This window comes from Pelobates fuscus, chromosome 8 (genome assembly GCF_036172605.1).
Source record: "Pelobates fuscus isolate aPelFus1 chromosome 8, aPelFus1.pri, whole genome shotgun sequence".
Lineage (NCBI taxonomy): Eukaryota > Metazoa > Chordata > Amphibia > Anura > Pelobatidae > Pelobates > Pelobates fuscus.
The window spans coordinates 101,875,246-101,897,728 of NC_086324.1; the positions used below are offsets into that span (position 1 = coordinate 101,875,246).

At 41.7% G+C, this 22,483-nt stretch overlaps 1 protein-coding gene across 1 annotated transcript in view; it reads right to left on the reverse strand.

Moving 5' to 3' along the window:
- Positions 1–22,175, reverse strand: part of PFKL (phosphofructokinase, liver type) — a 273,062-nt gene extending 250,887 nt beyond the window's left edge. Inside the window, exons 1-3 of the mRNA XM_063430198.1 lie at positions 21,948–22,175; positions 19,733–19,806; positions 3,862–3,939 (exon numbers count right to left, since the gene is read on the reverse strand). Coding sequence (XP_063286268.1) covers positions 3,862–3,939; positions 19,733–19,806; positions 21,948–22,032 — 237 coding nt within the window. The 5' untranslated portion in view covers positions 22,033–22,175. The remainder of the gene's footprint in view (positions 1–3,861; positions 3,940–19,732; positions 19,807–21,947) is intronic.
- Between the last annotated feature and the right edge of the window lie 308 nt (positions 22,176–22,483).

Genomic DNA, 22,483 nt, shown 5'->3' on the forward strand with positions numbered 1-22,483 from the left:
CCGTTAACGTCACATGAGTTACCAGAGAGCATTATCGCTGTGCTTTACCGTTAACGTCACATGAGTTACCAGAGAGCATTATCACTATAACAAAGCAAATATAGATATAAATGCTGTGAAAGTACTCACTATACCATGTTACCTGTCAAAGAAATGCTTGCAACAGCTGTTGGAGCTGTGCAAGCCCAATGTTATTTTATGCACAACCAAAATAAAAATAAAGAATTAAAAAAAAAATAATAATAATAAAGAATTTTAAAAAAAAAAATTCAATCTTACCCCCTTCAAGTGCTGGCAGACAGTTCTAAAGTGATGGGGATCTGAGGAGACTGCAGGCACTCCAACACTATGGGGAGCAGTCTTGCAGAAGAGGCAGCGCTTCCAAAGTAAGTCTGCTGCCGCCTGCCTGCAGGACTTTGACAATATGGAGTCAGGGGAAGGGGGAAGGGGGAGGGGGCGGAAGACAGGCCACCTACTCGGCTCACCATATTAAACTAAAGTCCGCCTGGGCTTATCTGCCTATCTCCCCTCCCCTTCCCTTCCCTTACCTTCCTCTTACAATTTTCTCTGGCTGGCCTGGCTCCAAACGCGGGCGGGCTCCACTCTGTCATGGGCGCCGCCATATTGGAGCCAGCAGAGGGAGCCCGGCCCTCATTCATCAGACGGTGGACCGCAGGGGACTCTGGGGGAGGTGTAAGTCGCGCCCTCCTCCTGACATCATCAGGAGTGGGCGGCGCAGCAGGAACTTCACCTCCGGTCCGGAAGTAAGGGAAGCAGGCAGCCTCAGCAGGGCAAGGTAGGCTGCGGTATTATAAAAATCCGAATCCCTAGCCGATGGCTGGGGATTCGGATTTTTGCGCCCCCCCTGCTCGGGCGCCCTAAGGCGGCCGCCTGGGCCGCCTTATGGACGCGCCGGCCCTGCTAGTTCCTCTGGTGTTCCAGAGAAATTGACAAGAGACAAACTGGGACGCCTAATCAAGTTTCTGGGCAAGTCCCACATATGTAATAATTTCAATGTTGGGTCTTGTAATTATAGAGGTTGCAGATTATTGCATATCTGTTTAAAATGTTTTAGGGCACATGCAAAAACCATGTGTCCAAATAAAATGTACTTTAAGCCTTACCTAACGTCCATTAATATGCCGGTATTTACTGCATTTATGTCACATCACCCATCTAAACACTTGGTGGACTTTCTTATCTCTGGTTTAACAGAAGGCTTCCACACGGGTATTCTACACATACCATCCGGGACTCTGGAATACCCTAATCTACAATCCGCACAACACAACCCCACAGCTGTTGACACTCTCATAGCCCAAGAAGTGGCTGAGGGTTTCATATTGGGGCCTTTCACAGCTCCTCCATTTAAAGAATGGCGCACTAACCCCATTGGTATTGTCACAGGGAAATCTTCCCTTAAACAGAGACTCATCATTGACTTGTCTGCACCACACTCATCGGCCAACCCCAGTCTTAATTCCCTCATACGCTCCGAAGAATTCTCCCTGCAATACACCACCATAGATCACACCATTACAGCGATCATACAAGCAGGGGGTCGGAGCCTGGCTTAGTAAGGCTGATATTACTAATGCCTTTAAATTGCTGCCAATCCACCCCACACTGTGGCACCTGCATGGCATCAAGTGGGCCGGGAACTACTATTTTTCTCCCGTTTAACTTTTGGGTCCAAAAGTAGCCCAGCTATTTTCGACACATTTGCCGAAGCATTGTGCTGGTTACTATTGAACATAGCCAGATGCCCTACGGTATTACATTACCTGGACGATTTCTTACTGGTCGAGGAGAATATTTTCCCTCCTAGTAGCCTCAAAGCTACCACCAAGCTATTCGAGCAACTAGGTGTACCAATCTCCCCTAAGAAAACGGAGGGGCCAGACACAATTATCACTTTCCTGGGTATTCAATTAGACTCAACCACAATGAAAGCAAGCCTACCACACGACAAGATAGAGAACATTCTTACCTCCATCAACCGCTACCTTCAGCTCGGTACTTGCAACCGCAAAGAGCTACAGTCCCTGCTGGGTTCACTAAATTTTGCCATGCGTATCATACCTCAAGGCCGCTCCTTCATATCATGACTCTTGTATCTTTTTCCACGCTTCCTACACGACACACACAGGTTGTCCTTAGATACCCAAGCTACGGCAGACTTACGCATGTGGAAGAATTTTTTAACCACTTGGAATGGTAAAAGTATGTTCCTCCCTCAATTGACTGACTCATCACCTACCATTTGGTCAGATGCGGCATCTACCACAGGTTTTGAAGCAATTTTTGGGAACGAATGGCTTTGGGGAAGCTGGCCCACAGCAGTTCAGGATTTGGAAGGTTTTTCCACTACCTCAGCTCTCTTTGAGATCTATCCCATTGTGGCGGCTGCCGTAGCATGGGGTCATTTATGGGCAAATATGCCAGTTCGTTGTTACTCAGGCAACCTGTCACATCATCAACAAAGGTCGTTCCAAATCCCTTACGATCATGAGATTTCTGAGGAAACTCACTTGGTTGGCAGCTTGTCATAATTTCTTTCTATATAGTTTCCATGTTCCAGGTATATGTAACACAGCTGCTGACAGTTTGTCTCGTTTTAAATTTCAGGCATTTCATCAAGCACTCCCATCGGCTGCGCCCACAGCCACCACCACTCCAACATTTCAACAACTAGTACTGGACACCATAATGCATCATAGCAGGACACTGTCCCAATTGGCACTATCAAAATATACACAAAAAACATACGACAGGGCTTTTACACTATTCAAAAGATTCCTTTTGGAACATAACATCATGCAACCATTTGTTATGACATCTTTTTGGGGTTTTGCTTCTTTTTGACACCTTAAATTTAAAATGTCATAACACCATCAAACTTTATCTCACAGGCATTCAACACCATATGCTAATCTTACAACCAAACAACACTAGTTTCATGGCCTCTCACCAGATTAAGACTATCCTCAGGGGCATTCAGAAATCTGAACCCACACGTACATCACAGAGGCTACCCATAGATAACCATATCTTCAAAGCATTATCTAACCTGCTTGATTTAAAACCTTTTGACACCACTACTAATTCTGTCATCAAAGCAGCAATATGCATAACTTTCTATGGATTCCTAAGACCTAGAGAGTTCACTACAACCAACACAACACAACCTACTCCAATTCTCCTCTATTCCCACTTAACAAAACATATGGATCATTCATCCTGACTCTACCTCACTTCAAAACCAGTCAGCACATACCAGTAAACATTCCATACTATCCCACGCACAACAGGTGGTGCCCCGTCAGGGTTCTTGATGCATACATACAGCATCATAATTTACTACCATCACAACCACTACTACTATTACAAAGTTCGGTACTCACCACTACAACCTTCATGACCTACGTCAGATCTTTGCTCAATCAACTGGGCCTCAACGCAGCTAACTACTCAGGGCACTCCTTCCGGATAGGAGCAGCATCCACAGCCTCCAGTTTAAACATTCCAGTTCATGTTATAAAAACACTGGGGCGCTGGAAGTCATCCGCTTACTCACGATACATACCAAACCCAGTACAAGAATTAAGGGATGCTTTCAAAAACATGTCTGGTTGATATATGTATCTGTATTGGTTGTCTGTAATAAATTTGATTACTTAATTTTTGCCCTCTTCTTTCTCAGGCCTACCTCATCGTCGGTTCCAGCACACAACAACCGACTTGCCCTTTTTACTATCCAACATTCAATTATGGTATTTTACTCTGTACTATCATGAGCACCTAACACAAATATAAATAATAATAATAATAATAATAATAATATTAATAATACAAGCTCACCATTTGGATTATATTTGACACACTGAGCCAATTCGCCTGTTTTATGCAGTCTCCTCCTTCAACCAGTCCTTCATATCCCTAAAATAACAAGACACAATAATTTCACCAATTGAGCAGATGCAGATGTTGCAAATTGAGAATTCACTCCAGTACAACTGAATTTTTTTCTGCAACATAGGGAAGAACTGCTGTTAAAAAATAAAAACAAATACATCCTTAACATGAGTTTCAATGTAATTATGGTTAATGCGGTCACCCCCCTGAAAAATTTGTATTTCATAAAGATAGAAGAGATATACAGAGACAAAGTAGAGAAGCAACTACAGTGTCTAGAATGCTATCGACAGAGCAGTAGATGTGAAATTCTGAAAAGACAGCCAATAAAAGAAGTGTAAACTTTAGATTTCACTTTACAGGAAGTGTTTAGGGAGGCTCTGTAAATAACATGCAGGGAGGTGTGACTAGGGATGTATAAACAAAGTGATTTAACTCTTAAATGGCAGATAATTGAGCAGTGAGACTGCAGCGGCATGATCTATACACGAAAACTGCTTCATTAAGCACACATTGCTTTAGTGCCTATAGTGTCCCTTTAACAAATATGTGTTTGCGAGTTCTGAAAAAATAAAACAATGTACAAATTGATACCATATCCTATCCTGTAGCAGGGCATAAACTTTAACCACTGTCAACATTAAACACAGTATGCAGAAAAACCGTGGGGGATATTTTTTTGAAAAGTGACAGTTACATTCAGTCATCACATTTATCAAAATGATCTAAAAAGTTACATTTTCTTTATAGTAAATTCTGTCAGTATTCACAGAAATTTCAATTGTAAAAAAACTAACAACTTTACAGTGGTGGAAAAATTGACGAATTCATCGTTTTTTTTGTATCACCGAAACAATGGCATATATTCGAAAATTAAAACAATGCAAAAAAAAAAAAGAAATCTACAGATGATAAAAATTCAACAGATTTACTAAATTATCCCCAACAATTGACAACAAATACAGGGTGCGCTAAATAAAACAAAGGGAGATGAAACGTCTCTTTAGGTACAATGTAGACCTTGAGTGAATATTCTTATGTTCTTGCTTTGGAATATCAGTAGTCGAATATGGAATACAAAAGCAGAGAGGGGAGACCAATAGTGCAAAACCGTAATAAGGAAAGGATCACAAACAACACAGACGTGGAGATTAGCCAACTTACAATATAGAGAGCTAAGCCCAGCTCTAGATAAAACAGCATACAGTGGTATTTAATACTCCCCACATGTAGGATATTACTAGACAATTGGAGGTGTCTTCACAAGATTCCTTACACCATCTCAGATAAACGTCAGCATATAAAATATATAAAAGAGGGAAAGACCCAATGGTGCAATAACTTTTGTAATACTGCAACAACAGACAACACTAAGGCCCTAAGAGTGCCAACTTACAATTTAAAGAGCTATAACCAGCTCTGAGTAAAACAGCATACAGTGGTATTTAACCTCCCCACGTGTAGGATATTCCTTTAGTGATGCTTGCAGTGCCGGTCTTATGAAAATAAAATCACAGGAGAGGGCCCATAGTGTTTTCCATATATAAAATGACAGTTGAAAAAAAATGAAACGTACTTACAGTGTTCAGAGCAGCCACACTACTCTATGAAACAGGCGTAGGTGGAATAATCCCCACCAAGGATTTCTTTTGCAGTACTGGATCTTTTAAAAATGATAAAAATCAGCCAGGATAAAACAGTAACATATAAAGTAAGTGTACTAACCAAAGGTAAGTAGTAGTCACAAAATACTTTAATTAAAACATAAAATATACACAACGCGTTTCGCCAAACAGTAGGCTTTATCAAGTGTAGGGCAAATAATCCTGGCTATTCACATTTTATAGGCAGCTAAATGGCATGAATTTCAAAGATTGGCACCAAAATGACATCATTAACACGTGACCGCGGTCACATGACTTTCAATTACACCTAAAGTAGGTGAACATATTTAAACAGTCAAAAAGGATCGTTTTTATATTTTAATATCATAGGGTTATTGCGAAGCCACATATGACCTGTGGGGGATGAAAGGAAATAAACTTTGATGCGAGGGAGGAAAGAAATAAGGCAGTGTGATGACAGGTGAAAGGTCGCAAGGCCGCGGCCATTTTTAAACCAATGAGGCGGGCGGGGTCGGCATAATGCCGTGTACATTCGCTAGGCATGAAGGGAAATGTAGTGCTGATCACGTCCGATATTAGTGACGTGATCAGAACGCCGAAAGTAACGTGGTAGGGGGTGTGGGGCTGATCACATCCGATGTGCAGGACGTGATCAGAGGGGACAGTCTTAATTAAGTGGAATGTGAATTAGAGGCGGCCATTTTATTGAAGGGCAAAGGGGTGAAATATAAAAGGTGTATGAAGGGCAATGGAGTGAAATGTATTTATAGTTGGAGGGGAACATACAGAATATTAAAACATTAGGATAAGGATTGAGATAAAGAAAAATAAATAAAAAAATAAGATAAATAATCGTACAATGTAATAAAATCAGATATTGGAAAAGAAGAAAAAATAAGTTGTAGTTTATATATGAATTAAATACTTATAATGAATAAAAGGAACATTATAATAATTGGTACAGTGTATTTTACTACTATTAAAAGAATAATATTAATTTATAAAAAAGTAACAATGTATATAAATTATTATAATGCATTATAAAAAATTAAAAAGGTCAAATTCTGCATTTAAGCCATCTGGGGTTAATGTCTTAAGATTAAAAACTTTGTGGTCTGGGAGAGGTGTCTTTGTATGATTTGGTAGTGTCGTTTCTATAGGAGCTATGGTGATTATAATCGTAGTGGTTTTTGTAATTGTGATAGCGAGGCGAGTGTGTTTAAGCAACATTTAAAAAAAAAAATTTAGACAAACAATACTCAGAGGACAAACTTGAAACCATAATCACTAAAATCAAGTCCGATGAAAGGAGTAACCTGCTGAAATACAAAAATAAAAACCCTTCCCTTCCCATCATCTTTGACTACAATAACAAGAACAAAGACATAAGGAAAACGATTCACAAACATTGGCACATTTTATCCGAAGACCCTGTTCTTAACAAAATCATTCCTGATACACCCATTTTTAGAGGTGCGATCAAACATTTTAGTACATGCTGCACGAAAAATGTTATATACCTACTGGAGTGCCCCTGTGGCCTCCAGTATGTGGGTATGACGTCAAGATTCCTATAAATTAGGATATCAGAACACTGTCGCAACATTAAGAATGGATTTGAAAATAACACAGTGTCTAAACATTTTCGAACACACCCAACGTTCTTAAATTCACCCCTATCCAAATATGCAATATTCCGTGGCGAGGTGGTGATATAAAAAACATTCTGTGAAAAGCCGAAATGGAATAGGTTTTTAATGGCTTAAATGCAGAATTTGACCTTTTTAATTTTTTATAATGCTTTAGAATAATTTATATACATTGTTACTTTTTATAAATATGGTAATTAATATTCTTTTAATAGTAGCAAAATACATTGTACCAATTATTATAATGTTCCTTTTATTCATTATAAGTATTTAATTTATATATAAACTACAACTTATTTTTTCTTCTTTTCCAATATCTGCATAACTGATTTTATTACATTGTCACTATTAACCCTTTCAGGACGGAGTCAATAGTGCACGTTCTGATCAAAACAAAATGTAAACAAAAACTGGAATTTGCGCTATATGTCTGTTCAACCGTAGTTCCCCTCTTTCAAATTATATGCACCCACACTTATTATATATCATTTTGTTCAGGAGAAACAGGGCTTTAATCTATCATTAACTATTCATATATGGAACATAATTTATTATGAATAAAATAAAAAAAAAAAGGTGAGAAAATAAGATTTTTTTTTTAATTTGTATTTCCGTCTGCCATTTTAGCTGTGAATGTCATAATACTGTTAGGTTTTACTGCAAAAAAATGTGCATATTTGTAATCAGCGATGTCTCACGAGTACAACAGTACCCCCCATTAACAGGTTTTATGGTGTTTTGGAAAGTTACAGGGTCAAATATAGAACATTCCATTTTCAAATTGAAATTTTCCAGATTAGTAATGTTACCTTTGAGACAGTGTGGTAGCCCAGGAAAGAGAATTACCCCCATAATGGCATACCATTTGAAAAATTAGACAAGCCAAGGCATTGAAAGTGGGGTATGTTTAGTCTTTTTTAGTAGCCACTTAGTCACAAACACTGGCCAAAACTAGCGTTCATATTTGTTTTTGTGTGAAAAAAGCAAAAAACTAATATTTGGCCAGTGTTTGTGACTAAGTGGCTACTAAGAAAGACTGGACATACCCCACTTGCAATACCTCGGGTTGTCTACTTTTGCAAATGGTATGCCATCATGGGGGTAATTCTCATTCCTGGGCTACCATACGCTCTCAAAGGCAACATAACCAATCTGGCAAATTTCAATGTGAAAAAAATGAAATGCAAGCCTTATATGTGACTCTCTAACTTTCCAAAACACCATAAAACCTGTACATGGGGGGTACTGTTATTCTCGGGAGACTTCACTAAACACAAATATTAGTGTTTTAAAACCGTAAAACATATTACAACAATAATATAGACCATAAAAGTGCAGTTCGCTTGTAAAAAATGCGAAAAACTTCACTTTTACTTAAAATATCATTGTTGTAATACAATTTACCAGTTTGAAACACTAATATTTGAGTTCAGTGAAGTCTCCCGAGTAAAACAGTACCCCCTATGTACAGGTTTTATGGTGTCTTGGAGAGTTACAGGGTCAAATATAGTGCTTGCGAATTAAATTCTCTGCACTTTCTCCCTGTGTTGTCAGGCATGTCAATCAAATTTTAATTAATCAAATCACATAATTACGTTAAAAGATTATTTAAATATACACGTAGAATTTTAATATATATGCATTTATAGGTATTTAAATTATACGTGTATACTAATGTAATCTTTTCTGTAATTATATGTATTTATCTATATATATATATATTTGCGGTTATTTGGATTTTATACAACGATAGATATATATAGAATGTCATTCTAAGTGTATTTTGTTACCGATATATATATATTAATAACAAAATACAGTTAGAATGAAATTACATATGTATATATAATTTATATTAAATTTTGTTTCAATATTTTATTTATTTTATTATTTTATTTATTTATTATTTTAATTATACGTATTTATATATAATATATATATGTACATCTATTATATATATAATATATATACATATTATATATATGTAACGTCATTCTAAGTGTATTTTAATATTAATTTATATACTTATATTAATATTAAAATACACGTTGCATGACGTTACATATATATAATATGTATATATATTATATATATAATATATATACATATTATATATATATTAAAATATATTTAATTTATTTTTAAACATGTTTATTTTATTTTTTTTACACCTCCTACCAGCAGGGGGACTGTCTGATATTTCAAACAGTCCCCCTGCTGGCAGATCCATAGCCAGCTATAGGGGGCCATGTGATCGCTCTTTGAGAGCGATCACATGGCCCCCGGGGGCCTCATTTGCCGGAGGGGGGCTGCCTGGGCTCTCAGGCAGCCCCCCAGAAGAGGATCGCGGCGGAGGTGAGTAGTTGCTGGCTCCTGGGGGCTTAAACCGTTACGGCGTTCCATGCCGCCGCAACGGCTTTAAAGCCCATTTAAAGCGTGACGGCATGGAACGCCGTAACGGCGTTAAGGGGTTAATTATCTTATTTTTTATTTATTTTTCTTTATCTCAATCCTTATCCTAATGTTTTAATATTCTGTATGTTCCCCTCCAACTATATATACATTTCACTCCTTTGCCCTTCATACACCTTTATATTGCACCCCTTTGCCCTTCAATAAAATGGCCGCCTCTAATTAACATTCCACTTAATTAAGACTGTCCCCTCTGATCACGTCCTGCACATCGTACGTGATCAGCCCCATACCCCCTACCACGTTACTTTCGGCGTTCTGATCACGTCACTAATATCGGACGTGATCAGCACTACATTTCCCTTCATGCCCAGCGAATGTACACGGCATTATGCCGACCCCGCCCACCCGCCCGATTGGTTTAAAAATGGCCGCGCCCTTGCAACCTTTCACCTGTCATCACACTGCCTTATTTCTTTCCTCCCTCGCATCAAAGTTTATTTCCTTTCAACCCCCACAGGTCATATGTGGCTTCGCAATAACCCTATGATATTAAAATATAAAAACGATCCTTTTTGACTGTTTAAATATGTTCACCTACTTTAGGTGTAATTGAAAGTCATGTGACCGCGGTCACGTGTTAATGATGTCATTTTGGTGCCAATCTTTGAAATTCATGCCATTTAGCTGCCTATAAAATGTGAATAGCCAGGATTATTTGCCCTACACTTGATAAAGCCTACTGTTTGGCGAAACGCGTTGTGTATATTTTATGTTTTAATTAAAGTATTTTGTGACTACTACTTACCTTTGGTTAGTACACTTACTTTATATGTTACTGTTTTATCCTGGCTGATTTTTATCATTTTTAAAAGATCCAGTACTGCAAAAGAAATCCTTGGTGGGGATTATTCCACCTATGCCTGTTTCATAGAGCAGTGTGGCTGCTCTGAACACTGTAAGTACGTTTCATTTTATTTTCAACTGTAATTTTATATATGGAAAACACTATGGGCCCTCTCTTGTGATTTTATTTTCATAAGACCGGCACTGCAAGCATCACTAAAGGAATATCCTACACGTGGGGAGGTAAATACCACTGTATGCTGTTTTACCTAGAGCTGGGCTTAGCTCTCTAGGCACATCTCCACGTCTGTGTTGTTCGTGATCCTTTCCTTATTACGGTTTTGCACTATTCGTCTCCCCTCTCTGCTTTTGTATTCCATTTTCGACTACTGATATTCCAAAGCAAGAACATAAGAATATTCACTCAAGGTCTACATTGTACCTAAAGAGACGTTTCATCTCCCTTTGCTTTATTTAGCGCACCCTGTATTTGTTGTCTTTTGTTCTCTCCATTCTCTGAAGGGTTTGAGGGTTACCCTTCCTCTCAGGTGTGCAGCTCTATCCCCCCTTGTGATCAGTACTGTAGCGCTGTTCCTTCCCCCCTTTTTTCTTATCCCCAACATAAGACTGAACAATGGTAGTAAACCATTCATAAATATCTCTCATTGTTTCTGTTAATCCTACTCCTATGGACTATGTGCGCTGAGGGCACACACGCCCATAAGGTAAGTTTTACTTACCTTATATTCTGCTGGTATTGTCGTGCATGCCAAGGCCCCTCAGCTTAGATCATCAATCTTGCTTTTTTTGATTGTTTTTTGTCCCCACAGTCACAGCCACAGATAATACAATCTTTTTTTATTATTATCTTTTCTTTTATGAACAATAACAACATCAACAAATATAAAAGCATTCCACACAAAAAAAAAAGAGAAAAGATAAAAATAAATCAATCAGGGGTATTGGGAAAAATTAACCATTGAAAAAGAATTACTCTGGTTAAATCGTCTTCTAGTGGTAGTTAACACAAGGTCTGATTAGGCAGAAATCGGTGACTTTTTTGTTTTTAATCCAATTTTTACACTAATATTTGGGATCTATATAGTAATGCTTCCATATTTAACTGATACAGCACCTCTGAATTCAGATTAACTAGTGTAAAAGTATTTAAGGATTTCCAATTTTGGGCAATGAGAATTTAACTGCAATCATAAAATGACATATATATACACACACACACACCCCTTTCCTTTGCAGTAGGTTAATATTCAGATGTAAAATGGCGTTCTCTAGAGCTTTAGGAAAAACTTCTATCCACTTTTTTTTGATTATATCACAGTTTACCTGATATGGATAAACCAAGTTGTCTATTACATCTCCAGCAAAATGGAGAAGCAGTATTATACATTTTAGCCAGTCTCGACAGGACCAAATACCATATATTCATTACTTTGAATAGCATTTGCGTTAGATACAAGCAGTGGACAATTTTGCAGGTTTTAGAAAGAACTAAGCACCACTCCGCTCTCTTAATGTTTATTTTTAAAGCCTTTTACCACTTTTTCCATGCTGGAATGGTTTTGGGAGCCTCTATTTTTAACATAGACCTCATAACTTTTGAGATCACCTTATCCATTGGCTCATTTGTAAACAGATGTCCTTAACAAACAATATTTTGATTTAGAAAATGTTTAATTCACGTATACGAAAATAGCTCTTTATTACATAGTTAGATCTTGAGGAAAGGATTTAATTCTATTTAGCACCATTAGCTGATCAATGCGCAATATTTAGCTGATCAATGCTGATCAATGCGCAATTAGCTGATCAATGCGCAATGTGCAATATTTTTTTGTAACCACTTATCTAGATTAAGATCTTCTACATAATATGGTATGTATGATAATTTAAAGGTACACTAGTCACCTGAACAACTTTAGCTTAATGAAGCAGTTTTGGTGTATAGAACATGCCCCTGCAGCCTCACTGCTCAATCCTCTGCCATTTAGGAGTGAAATCCCTTTGTTTATGAACCCTAGTCACACCTCCCTGCATGTGACTTGCACAGCCTTCCATAAACACTTCCTGTAAAGAGAGCCCTATTAAGGCTTTCCTTATTGCAAGTTCTGTTTAATTAAGAATTTCTTATCCCCTGCTATGTTAATAGCTTGCTAGACCCTGCAAGAGCCTCCTGTATGTGATTAAAGTTCAATTTAGAGATTGAGATACAATTATTTAAGGTAAATTACATCTGTATGAAAGGGAAACCAGTTTTTTTTCATGCAGGCTCTGTCAATCATAGCCAGGGGAGGTGTGGCTAGGGCTGCATAAACAGAAACAAAGTGATTTAAAGGGAAACTCCAGTGCCAGAAAAACGATCCGTTTTTCTGGCACTGGAGGGTCCCTCTCCCTCCCACCCACCAATCCCCGGTTACTGAAGGGGTAAAAACCCCTTCAGTCACTTACCTGGGACAGCGGCGATGTCCCTCGCCGCTGTCTCCGCCTCCGCGACGCTCCTCCTAGTGATTACGTCGGCCGGTGGGCGAGACTAATCTCGCTCACCGGCCGAGGAGACCTAATGCGCATGCGCGGAAATGCCGCGCATGCGCATTACGTCTCCCCATAGGAAAGCATTGAAAAATCATTTCAATGCTTTCCTATGGGGTTTTGAGCGACGCTGGAGGTCCTCACACAGCGTGAGGACGTCCAGCGACGCTCTAGCACAGGAAACCTGTGCTAGAAACAAGGAAGTGACCTCTAGTGGCTGTCTAATAGACAGCCACTAGAGGTGGAGTTAACCCTGCAATGTAAATATTGCAGTTTATGAAAAACTGCAATAATTACAGTTGCAGGATTAAGGGTAGTGGGAGTTGGCACCCAGACCACTCCAATGAGCAGAAGTGTCCCTTTAACTCCTAAATGACAGTGAATTAAGCAGTGAAATTGCAGTGGAATGATCTATGCACTAAAACTGCTTTATTTAGCTAAAGTAATTTAGGTGACTATAGTGTTCCTTTAATATTTCCTGGAAATTTATTTTCTATTCAGCATATTAGTTAAAAATGTTTTACATTTTAAAAATTTTACACCCGTCTAGTATCGCGTCTAAATATACATTGCTATTTCTAGCAGTAGTTACCCAAGGCTTGCTGCTCCTGTGCCATGAAAGGGCTCCCAAGTCTTTAATTCTGCAGGCCTCACTCTCCAAGACGTACTTACCTACATCTTTAATGCTCTCTAGTTGAGATCTGTATTATCTCCTTCATAAAATCTTTCAGAGAATTGACAGGATCAGTTTGGGTCATCAGCAGGTCATCTGCATACAGGTTTAATTTAAGATCTTTATGTTTTCTTGAAAAGTCTTGCCTTTAATACCTTAATTATGTCTTATATTGATGGCTAGAATTTCCATTGTAATAATGTACAGGATTGGAGACAACGGGGCAACCCTGTCTGGTCCCATTATGTAAAGTGAACCATTCCGCACAAAGGTTTGGTCCGATCGTTCTTGCCGAGGGGCAAGAATAAAGAGACAGGATTGCTTGTGGAATCCAGCCCTGAACGCCAAACATGAAAAGTGCCTTGCTCAAGAACTCCCAAACAGACCCAACCTTAATGATCCAATCCAATCCTTCCACATATGGCATCATTGAGAGGCTAGTGTGCATGTGTGGCAAAATGTCACTGCACCATCAAAACTGAGTCAAATTCGGCAGTTATTGCAGCGGAAGCCCCTCTACTGCCTACCAGAAAGACAGCCTACACATGTTAAATAGTCTTGCAATTAAATCATTTCATGTGTAAAAATGATTTTATAAAAAGTTTGATTGCGTGATCTAAAAGGTTAAGGCCATGGCACCCCAACAACTTAATTGAGATTAAGTGGTCTGGTTGAGTATAGTGGTCCTTTAAAGGGAAACTCCAGTGACAGGAAAACAATCCGTTTTTCCCTCTCCCTCCCACCCCCCAATCCCTGGTTGCTGAAGGGGTAAAAACCCCTTCAGTAACTTACCAGAGGCAGCGACAATATTCAACGTCGCTGCTTCTCCCTCCGCGCCTTCTAGTGATTGCGTCGGCTCCTCCACATTAGCCCACCGGCCGGGTAGACCGGGGAGACCTAATGCGCATGCGCGGCAATGCCGCACATGCGCATTAGCGCTCCCCATAAGAAAGCATTGAAAATGCATTTCATTGCTTTCCTATGGGGAAATGAGCGACGCTGGAGGTCCTCACACAGCGTGAGGACTTCCAGCGACGCTCTAGCACAGGTTTCCTGTGCTATGATCCAGGAAGTGCCATCTAGTGGCTGTCTAGAAGCTAATTATTGCAGTTTATAAAAAAACTGCAATAATTATAGTTGCAGGGTTAAGAGTAGTGGGAGTTGGCACCCAGACCACTCCAATGGGCAGAAGTGGTCTGGGTGCCTGGAGTGTCCCTTTAATACAAGTTTACTATCCTGCACAGTGGTTTTTACCCTTAGGGTTAAAGAAAACAGAACTGTCACAGAGAGCTTTTTACTACAGATCACACAAACAAATTGTTTATTGAGAGATTTATTTACTTGTGATGAATTTAAAGCGGCACTGTCATGCCGAACTTACCTTTCCTCAATCTCTTCCTCTTCTCACCCTCTCTCGGGATCTGTTATTCTTTTCTTCCATTCTTCTTTAGTTTTCTTTAAAACCATAAGACAAAGTAGGGACTCTGTCTTATGGAGGATTCCTCCGCTTGACCAGCTCTGACCAGCGGAGGAGCAAAGTGTGCTTCATTTCCGCTGGTCAGAGCAATTTTCCCATGATCCCTAGCTTTCCTACCAGTTCCCACAATGCTTCCTGTCAGTATTGCCGAACGTCCTGTCACTTAGACAGAACGCCGGCAAAACTGCCGAATTGCATCCTAACAGAATGAGAAGAGTTTCTCCATTGGTGTTAGGATGCAATTCGGTACTTTGTTCGGATCGGAATTTCATTCAAATGAATGAAACTCCGATCCTATTCATTGCTGTGGCTGCATCTTGCAGCCGCTTAGTAGATAACTCCCTAATTCCCACGGTATCAGGGAGCTATCTACTAAAAGGCTGAAAGACCTAAATTGGTCTTTCAGCCAAATTTACTAACACCAAGTAAAAATGACTTGGTATTAGTAAATAATATGCCCCTACTCGCTATACCGCGAGTAGGGGCATGTCTAGTAAGCAGTGAGCAGCCTGTGGCTGCTCACTGTAGAAAAAAAAATAAAAAATATTGCCCCCCACCCCTAAATGACGGGTGGGGGCCTTAGTAAAATAAGGGAGGGAGACCTATTGTCCCCCCCCCCCCCCGGCCCCCACCCCTGAGCGGTGGGTGGGGGCCATAAAGATAATGAGGGGGGGGGACCTACTGTCCTCCCCCCCCGGCCCCCACCCCTGGGCGGCGGGTGGGGGCCATAATGTTAATAAAGGGGGGGGGACCTACTGTCCTCCCCCCCGGCCCCCACCCCTGGCCGGCGGGTGGGGACCATAATGGTAATAAGAGGGGGGGGGGGGACCTACTGTCCTCCCCCCCCCGGCCCCCACCCCTGGCCGGCGGGTGGGGGCCATAATAGTAATAGGGGGGGGGGACCTACTGTCCTCCCCCCCCCAGGCCCCCACCCCTGGGCGGCGGGTGGGGGCCATAATAGTAGTAGGGGGGGGGGGGGGACCTACTGTCCTCCCCCCCGGCCCCCACCCCTGGCCGGCGGGTGGGGGCCATAATAGTAATAGGGGGGGGGGACCTACTGTCCTCCCCCCCCCGGCCCCCACCCCTGGGCGGCGGGTGGGGGCACTAAGTAAATCCCCCCCCCCCATCAAGGTGACTAGGGGTGCCCAAGCCCCTAGTCACCCACCCCCCACCCAAATAAAAAATGCCCCTACCTACCCCCCTCACCCTAAAAAATAGTGAGGGGGGAATAAAATTGCTAACCTGTAAAGTAAAATTAAACTTACCATTCGACGTCTTCTTTTTTCTAAAATCTTCATTTTTCAGCCCCAAAAAAGGCCAAATAAAAAACCATCATAGCCGTCGAACTAAAAATAAAATAAAAAACCCGAGCGCAAAAAAAAAAAAACCCGACGAAAAAGAAAAAACCCGAGCGCACAAAAAAATAATCCATCTTCACCCATGGAGGGCTCCGCGCAGACTGAGCTCCGCAGGGCGGGGCAAGGCTTATAAAGCCTTGCCCCGCCCTGCAATTAGCCTAAGAACACTCTGATTGGTGGGTTTAAGCCAATCAGAGTGCTCTTTGTCATTTTACAAGCGTGGGAAAGTTCTTTGGAATTTTCCCACGCTTGTAAAATGACACAGAGCACTGTGATTGGATGGCTTGAAATCCATCCAATCACAGTGCTCTGTGTCATTTTACAAGCGTGGGAAAATTCTTTGGATCTTTCCCACGCTTGTAAAATGACACAGAGCACTGTGATTGGATGGCTTGAAATCCATCCAATCACAGTGCTCTGTGTCATTTTACAAGCGTGGGAAAATTCTTTGGAACTTTCCCACGCTTGTAAAATGACACAGAGCACTGTGATTGGATGGCTTGAAATCCATCCAATCACAGTGCTCTGTGTCATTTTACAAGCGTGGGAAAGTTCTTTGGAATTTTCCCACGCTTGTAAAATGACACAGAGCACTGTGATTGGATGGCTTGAAATCCATCCAATCACAGTGCTCTGTGTCATTTTACAAGCGTGGGAAAGTTCCAAAGAATTTTCCCACGCTTGTAAAATGACACAGAGCACTGTGATTGGATGGATTTCAAGCCATCCAATCACAGTGCTCTGTGTCATTTTACAAGCGTGGGAAAGTTCCAAAGAACTTTCCCACGCTTGTAAAATGACACAGAGCACTGTGATTGGATGGATTTCAAGCCATCCAATCACAGTGCTCTGTGTCATTTTACAAGCGTGGGAAAATTCCAAAGAACTTTCCCACGCTTGTAAAATGACAAAGAGCACTCTGATTGGCTTAAACCCACCAATCAGAGTGTTCTTAGGCTAATTGCAGGGCAAGGCTTTTTAAGCCTTGCCCAGCCCTGCGGAGCTCAGTCTGCGCGGAGCCCTCCATGGGTGAAGATGGATTATTTTTTTTGTGCGCTCGGGTTTTTTCTTTTTCGTCGGGTTTTTTTTTTTGCGCTCGGGTTTTTTATTTTATTTTTAGTTCGACGGCTATGATGGATTTTTATTTGGCCTTTTTTGGGGCTGAAAAATGAAGATTTTAGAAAAAAGAAGACGTTGAATGGTAAGTTTAATTTTACTTTACAGGTTAGCAATTTTATTCCCCCCTCACTATTTTTTAGGGTGAGGGGGGTAGGTAGGGGCATTTTTTATTTGGGTGGGGGGTGGGTGACTAGGGGCTTGGGCACCCCTAGTCACCTTGATGGGGGGGGGGATTTACTTAGTGCCCCCACCCGCCGCCCAGGGGTGGGGGCGGGGGGAGGACAGTAGGTCCCCCCCCCATTATCGTTATGGCCCCCACCCCCCGCCCAGGGGTGGGAGGACAGTAGATCCCCCCCCTTATTACTATTATGGCCCCCACCCGCCGCCCAGGGGTGGGGGCCGGGGGGGAGGACAGTAGGTCCCCCCCCCTTGTTACTGTTATGGCCCCCACCCGCCGCCCAGGGGTGGGGGCCGGGGGGGGGAGGACAGTAGGTCCCGTCCCCCCCCTTGTTACTGTTATGGCCCCCACCCGCCGCCCAGGGGTGGGGGCCGGGGGGGGGGGAGGACAGTAGGTCCCGTCCCCCCCCCTTATTACTATTATGGCCCCCACCCGCCGCCCAGGGGTGGGGGCCGGGGGGGGGGACAGTAGGTCCCCCCCCCCCCCTATTACTATTATGGCCCCCACCCGCCGCCCAGGGGTGGGGGCCGGGGGGTGGAGGACAGTAGGTCCCCCCCCCTTATTACTATTATGGCCCCCACCCGCCGCCCAGGGGTGGGGGCCGGGGGGTGGAGGACAGTAGGTCCCCCCCCCTTATTACTATTATGGCCCCCACCCGCCGCCCAGGGGTGGGGGCCTGAGGGGAGGACAGTAGGTCCCCCCCCCTTATTACTATTATGGCCCCCACCCGCCGCCCAGGGGTGGGGGCCTGAGGGGAGGACAGTAGGTCCCCCCTCATTCCCATTATGGCCCCCACAGTAGGTCCCCCGTCCCCCCCTTATTACCCTTTTTTTTTTTTTTTTTTTTTTACAGTGAGCAGCCACAGGCTGCTCACTGTTTAGTGGACATGCCCCTACTCGCGGTATAGCGAGTAGGGGCATTGGGGAGATTTTAATCTCCCTTGTGCTATTATGGGGGTCATATTGACCCCCATAGAGTGAGGGGAGGACCTGGGGGGCTAATGAAGTGGTGGGGAGCACTGCTCCCTGCCGCTTCTGTCTTTACATATTACAAGGAGGGAGCTGCACGTCGGTAGCTCCCTCCTTGTAATAAACCGAACAAACAAACGAACACTGATACACAGTGTTAGTTTGTTCGTCTGATTTTTCTATTCATTAATTCGTCTGTCTGATGAATGAATGAATAGGTGAAATTCCCGTTCGCATGTCCAGGTGTTTCACTGGGCATGTGCGGGAATCTTACAGTCTGTGTAGTGTGGGTAGATGACGTGTCCCACAGGGACTTCACCTACCCACACAAAGATGGCGGCGCCCTGAATATAGATCGGGGCAGAAAATAAAGAATAAAAAATAGGTAATGTGGGGGGCATAGGGGCATTTGGGGATGACTAGGGGGTCGATTGGATGTAGTTGAGGCGGGAGGGGGGTTAAAAAAAAAACGGAATTCGGCATGACAGTGCCGCTTTAACAAATTCCAAAAATGCATGCCAAAATAGCCAGGTTGTGAACATTGCAGAGCGGGAGAATTTTTTTCAACTAAATTTTGCAATATATATTTCAACTCACTGCAGTACATAGGTTAGTGAACACACCACATTTTGTGTTTTGGCCACATATACAGTTATTGCCAGGTTGTGAACATTGCAGAGCGGGAAAATGTTTTATACTGTGTTATCAGGGTTATTTACTAAATTAAGATTTAGTAAATAAATCAAATTTAAGGCCAAAGAGGCCAAACAGAGCATAACTGATTCAGAGAATCGTTCAATGTCTGCTACTTTTACCTTAAATGTGAAATTCGCTTTGATTTCTCACTTTAGTGAATGGCCCTAAATTTTGCAATATATATTTCAACTCACTGCACTACACAGGTTAGTGAACACACCCCATTTTGTGTTTTGGCCACATATACAGTTTTGATTAATAATACCCACCTCATATATAAGAAATACTTTAGCTCCAACATATATACCCATGCGGGTAACTGCACGAACAGCAGCATTCATACCTGTAAATTTAGAAAGTACACATTTATTAAGAAAACATGACTAAAAAAAAAAAAAAAAAGGCAATCTTAAATACCAAGTACTAGGGGAAATTATTCTGCCACGTACCACAAGTAATAAGTGTGGACTCTGATATAGTGGAGCAGTGACCAAAATTCACATCTGAAACTCAATGTTACTTTTTTACACAGCAAGAGTAACTAAAGTAACACTGTCCCACATTAGCACAGCAAGCCTTTAGTTTTAAGTAATGAGGATGATCCTGAGTATACTTAAAGGGACACTCCAGGCACCCAGACCACTTCTGCTCATTGGAGTGGTCTGGGTGCCAACTCCCACTACCCTTAACCCTGCAACTGTAATTATTGCAGTTTTTCATAAACTGCAATATTTACATTGCAGGGTTAACTCCACCTCTAGTGGCTGTCTATTAGACAGCCACTAGAGGTCACTTCCTTGTTTCTAGCACAGGTTTCCTGTGCTAGAGCGTCGCTGGACGTCCTCACGCTGTGTGAGGACCTCCAGCGTCGCTCAAAACCCCATAGGAAAGCATTGAAATGATTTTTCAATGCTTTCCTATGGGGAGACGTAATGCGCATGCGCAGCATTTCCGCGCATGCGCATTAGGTCTCCTCGGCCGGTGAGCGAGATTAGTCTCGCCCACCGGCCGACGTAATCACTAGGAGGAGCGTCGCGGAGGCGGAGACAGCGGCGAGGGACATCGCCGCTGTCCCAGGTAAGTGACTGAAGGGGTTTTTACCCCTTCAGTAACCGGGGATTGGTGGGTGGGAGGGAGAGGGACCCTCCAGTGCCAGAAAAACGGATCGTTTTTCTGGCACTGGAGTTTCCCTTTAAACTAAAACAGCTCCTAAAGCAATAAATACTTGGCTCCTACTCAGTTGCTAGCTGCTACAAGCTCCTTGAGGCCCTGTTTCTATTTACTTGGGACAGAGTAGTACTTGTTTGCCATTAGTGACACAGATATCTCTTCTTCGAATCACTCACAGTGCCAGGGCATTAGTGCCTGAGGGCACAGGGTATATGAGGCCATAATCTAGCTAGTACCTCCTTTCACTGGACTAGCACAGCCGCACAAGCGTGCAGGGGATGAAAGTTACCAGACACAGACCTGTGTCACAAATGCATCTAAACATGCCATGACAGGAAGATCATAGAATTGATTACTTGCACGAATCATACTTGGGGCACTTATAGTATATATGTAGTATACCCACTTTAAATGAAATCTGAATTAACCTTTTATTCGTACTACACATAAAAGAGAACACAATCTATACATTACGTTAAAAAATAAATAAATTTTGAGGAGTTTATCCTAGGTGTGCAATGTTTCAGAAATGAAACTTATAACGTATTATTATGACAATTGACTATAATTTTCTTAATTCAAAAACAAATGTACGCTATTTTATATAGAATATGCAACAATAACCTCATGACAGCATACTGTGCGGTGTGAACAATCTGAACTTTAAGGATCATATTCCAAAATGAAATTTCCAGACTCCAGATCATTTAAGAACAACAACAACAACATGGGCGCATGTGATTTAAATACACAAACTGTACAAAATTATTAAGTTAATAAAAAAATATATAAAATTACGTGGAGTCAGTCACTGAAAAAGTTGTGTGCATTTTTTAAACAATTCGCATTAAAAAAGGAGTTGCAATTAGATAAAAATAAAAAACAATGTTCTTCAGTGGTTAGTTACTTTGCCTCTGAATTTCAAGACAAAATATTTTTTTACAGTACATGTCACATTATTTTGAATACATAAGTTATGAAATCACTTTTGGTGCTATAACCATAAACATACACAGTAAAGCTTAAATGGACTTTAGCCCTTCATCCCAGTGATAACTAACAACACAGCAGCACTCCCAAGTTCCCGTCTCATTACTAACATATTAGTGAACTAAAATGCTGAAAATTGATCACCCATGTCTGATAGGAAATCAATGGGACCTCTGAAAAAATACTGTGATTTAAAGACAATATGTAAGGCCTGTGTGATATAAATAATTGAGCATTAGAGGAGAAGCAGGTGTCAGCCCTGGTGTTGCTGCACATGAAAAGCTTGCAGCCTTCAACTAAGAAGATAATGTGATTTTTACTCACCTTGTGCATCACCTCCGCTGGTCAGCACTGCTATTGCTTTGCCAGCTCCTGACATCCGGAGCTTTTCCAAATCGACCGCTGACATTTTGCTGGTTGAGTAGAAGCACTGACAATAGGATGAATGGGATGGATGGCAGGCTGCAGCCCTGTCCGTTAACAATGTGTTTTGAAGGAGCCCTGTTAAACGTGCAACTTCCTCCTGGTGCGACCTTCAGCCACTCCTCACATCATGACCTGGGGGAGGGCACTGAGCTCACACCGGATTCTGCTACACACGCTCTCTCTCCTTGTCTGTCTGGCAGGAGAATTTCACAACACCATTTCTCATAACCATGGCAATCGCACATTTTACCATAACTATTATGGTATATGATAGTATAGGCATGAGTTTATAAAGAGACGTGTAGCTTTTAAGATCACATTTTCAGTGTTCTAGAAAGATACGAAAAAATGTAACGTAATCTAAAAGAATTGTTTATTTCATTTTAATAATTAATAATATGAGTTTATCTAGAAAACTGCATGATTTAAAGGGA